The sequence below is a fragment of the Antrostomus carolinensis genome, unplaced genomic scaffold (assembly GCF_000700745.2).
Source record: "Antrostomus carolinensis isolate BGI_N321 unplaced genomic scaffold, ASM70074v2 scaffold47690, whole genome shotgun sequence".
In the NCBI taxonomy this organism is placed as follows: Eukaryota; Metazoa; Chordata; class Aves; order Caprimulgiformes; family Caprimulgidae; genus Antrostomus; species Antrostomus carolinensis.
This window is the reverse complement of record NW_010291503.1, coordinates 1-1,577: the sequence shown is the minus strand read 5'-3', so window position 1 is coordinate 1,577 and position 1,577 is coordinate 1. Positions and strand designations below refer to the sequence as shown.

Here is a 1,577-nt window from a genome sequence, read left to right as displayed (position 1 = left end):
GAGACATCTCAATTCTGCAGTGAGTGTTTGAATAGCTTTGAGAAGTGCAAAAATCAGCTCAAGGGTGGTGGGGCATCCCCAGGAGCACCCCACTCTTCACAGGGTGGAGTGAGATGTTGGGACCCTGCACCATCAGCCTGGCACAGCCACATCCTCCAGCACTGCTCCGTCCTGGCGCAGGGTGATGCTCCAGCCTTCCCCCTCCTTGCAGAAAACACACTGAATTCCTTGACACCCCCCCGTGCCCTTCTCCACCTCCCAGCTGGAGCCCCAAGAGTCAAAAACACCCCTCTGAGCATCTCTGCCCAAGGGCTCTTCAGCAGCCATGGAGTTTGTGTTCGTGTGAGAAGGAAAAATCTCTTATAATACGGATATTTGATATATATTTCAAGTCAGTCGAGGCTGAGCCAGCCATCACCTCCTGTAATGCCAGGCCAGGGCATGAGCCAGCACCTGCTCCCCCAAGGTCTTGGCACGGAGAATGCCCTCGCCTAGTCTCCCTGGGGACTCAGAGAAGCAGCTGCCTGTGTCCTTGCCACCCCTCTGGGAAGAAAACAGGGACCCCCACCGCGGTCCCCCCCGCTGGCTCACGGGGACGATGTGGGCTCCCTGCTTTCAGGTTTGTCACTTTTGGAGGCCTTTGGCTTCAGCAAGATGAACCTGTTGAGGAGGTCGGTGTCCGAGCTGGCCTGGGCGCCCACATATGCCTGCCCTGGGGATGAAGCAGAGGGTGGGCTTGGGGGGGATGCCCCAGGGGCTGGAGGAGCGGTGGCTCCTCAGTGGGGAACGGGGACACTCACCGGCGTAGCTGGAGGACTCAGCCATGTTCTGGGAGCCGGTGATGTGGTGCCAGTAGGCGCTGCGGGGCAGCATGGTGGTGGGGGTGCAGGGGTAGGAGAAGGGCTCGGTGCCCTTGTTCAGCAGCTGTGTAGGACGAGAAGGGGGTGAGGGTGACACAGGGCACCCTGAGCCCCCCACCCCATCCATGCCCCCAGGGTAGGTTGGAGCTCACCCTGACGTTCTTCTCCATCTCCAGCAGGACCCTCTTGTGCTGCTCGGCGATGGCCAACGTGGCACTGTGCACGCGCTGGTAGATCTGCTCACCCTCCTGCGTCTGGAAGGTGTAGAGACCTTCCCCTGCGTCACACATCCTGCAGGGACAGAGCACGGGGTGTCACTGCGGTCCCCAAGCCAAGGAATGATAAAAAATACCCACTGCCCAGGTGGCAGCTGGCCCAGCTTCCCACACTCTAAGTGTTGTCCCCATGTCCCCTCCATGGTGCTGAGCTGGGACCAGTTCCAGCACCAAACCTCCCTGGCCATGAGGCACCCTATGTGGGCGTTAGCCATCACCCTGGTGTCAGGCCTGCTCTGGGGTGATGGCAGCAGTGTCACCTCCTGGTGCACCCAGCAGGATGAAGGCACCCAGTGGTGGTCCCTGTCCCAGCAAGGGTGACATCTCACCGTCCGGCCTCGAAGGTGAAGCGGGTGGCATCGCGCCCGTAGCGGCGCAGGGAGCAGAGTGGCCAAGAGACCAGCTTCACCCGGGGGTTGTGCATGTCCCAGAGGTAGATGTT

General features: G+C 60.7%; 1 protein-coding gene across 1 annotated transcript; it reads right to left on the bottom strand.

Annotated features, from left to right (window-relative positions):
- Positions 1–587: 587 nt before the first annotated feature.
- On the bottom strand, positions 588–1,574 carry LOC104518007 (docking protein 4; the record flags this gene model as incomplete). The annotated part of the gene is made up of 4 exons (XM_010176459.2): positions 588–712; positions 801–924; positions 1,013–1,151; positions 1,465–1,574. Coding segments are annotated over 4 exons (498 nt in total), but the record flags the coding sequence as incomplete, so codon positions are not given.
- Between the last annotated feature and the right edge of the window lie 3 nt (positions 1,575–1,577).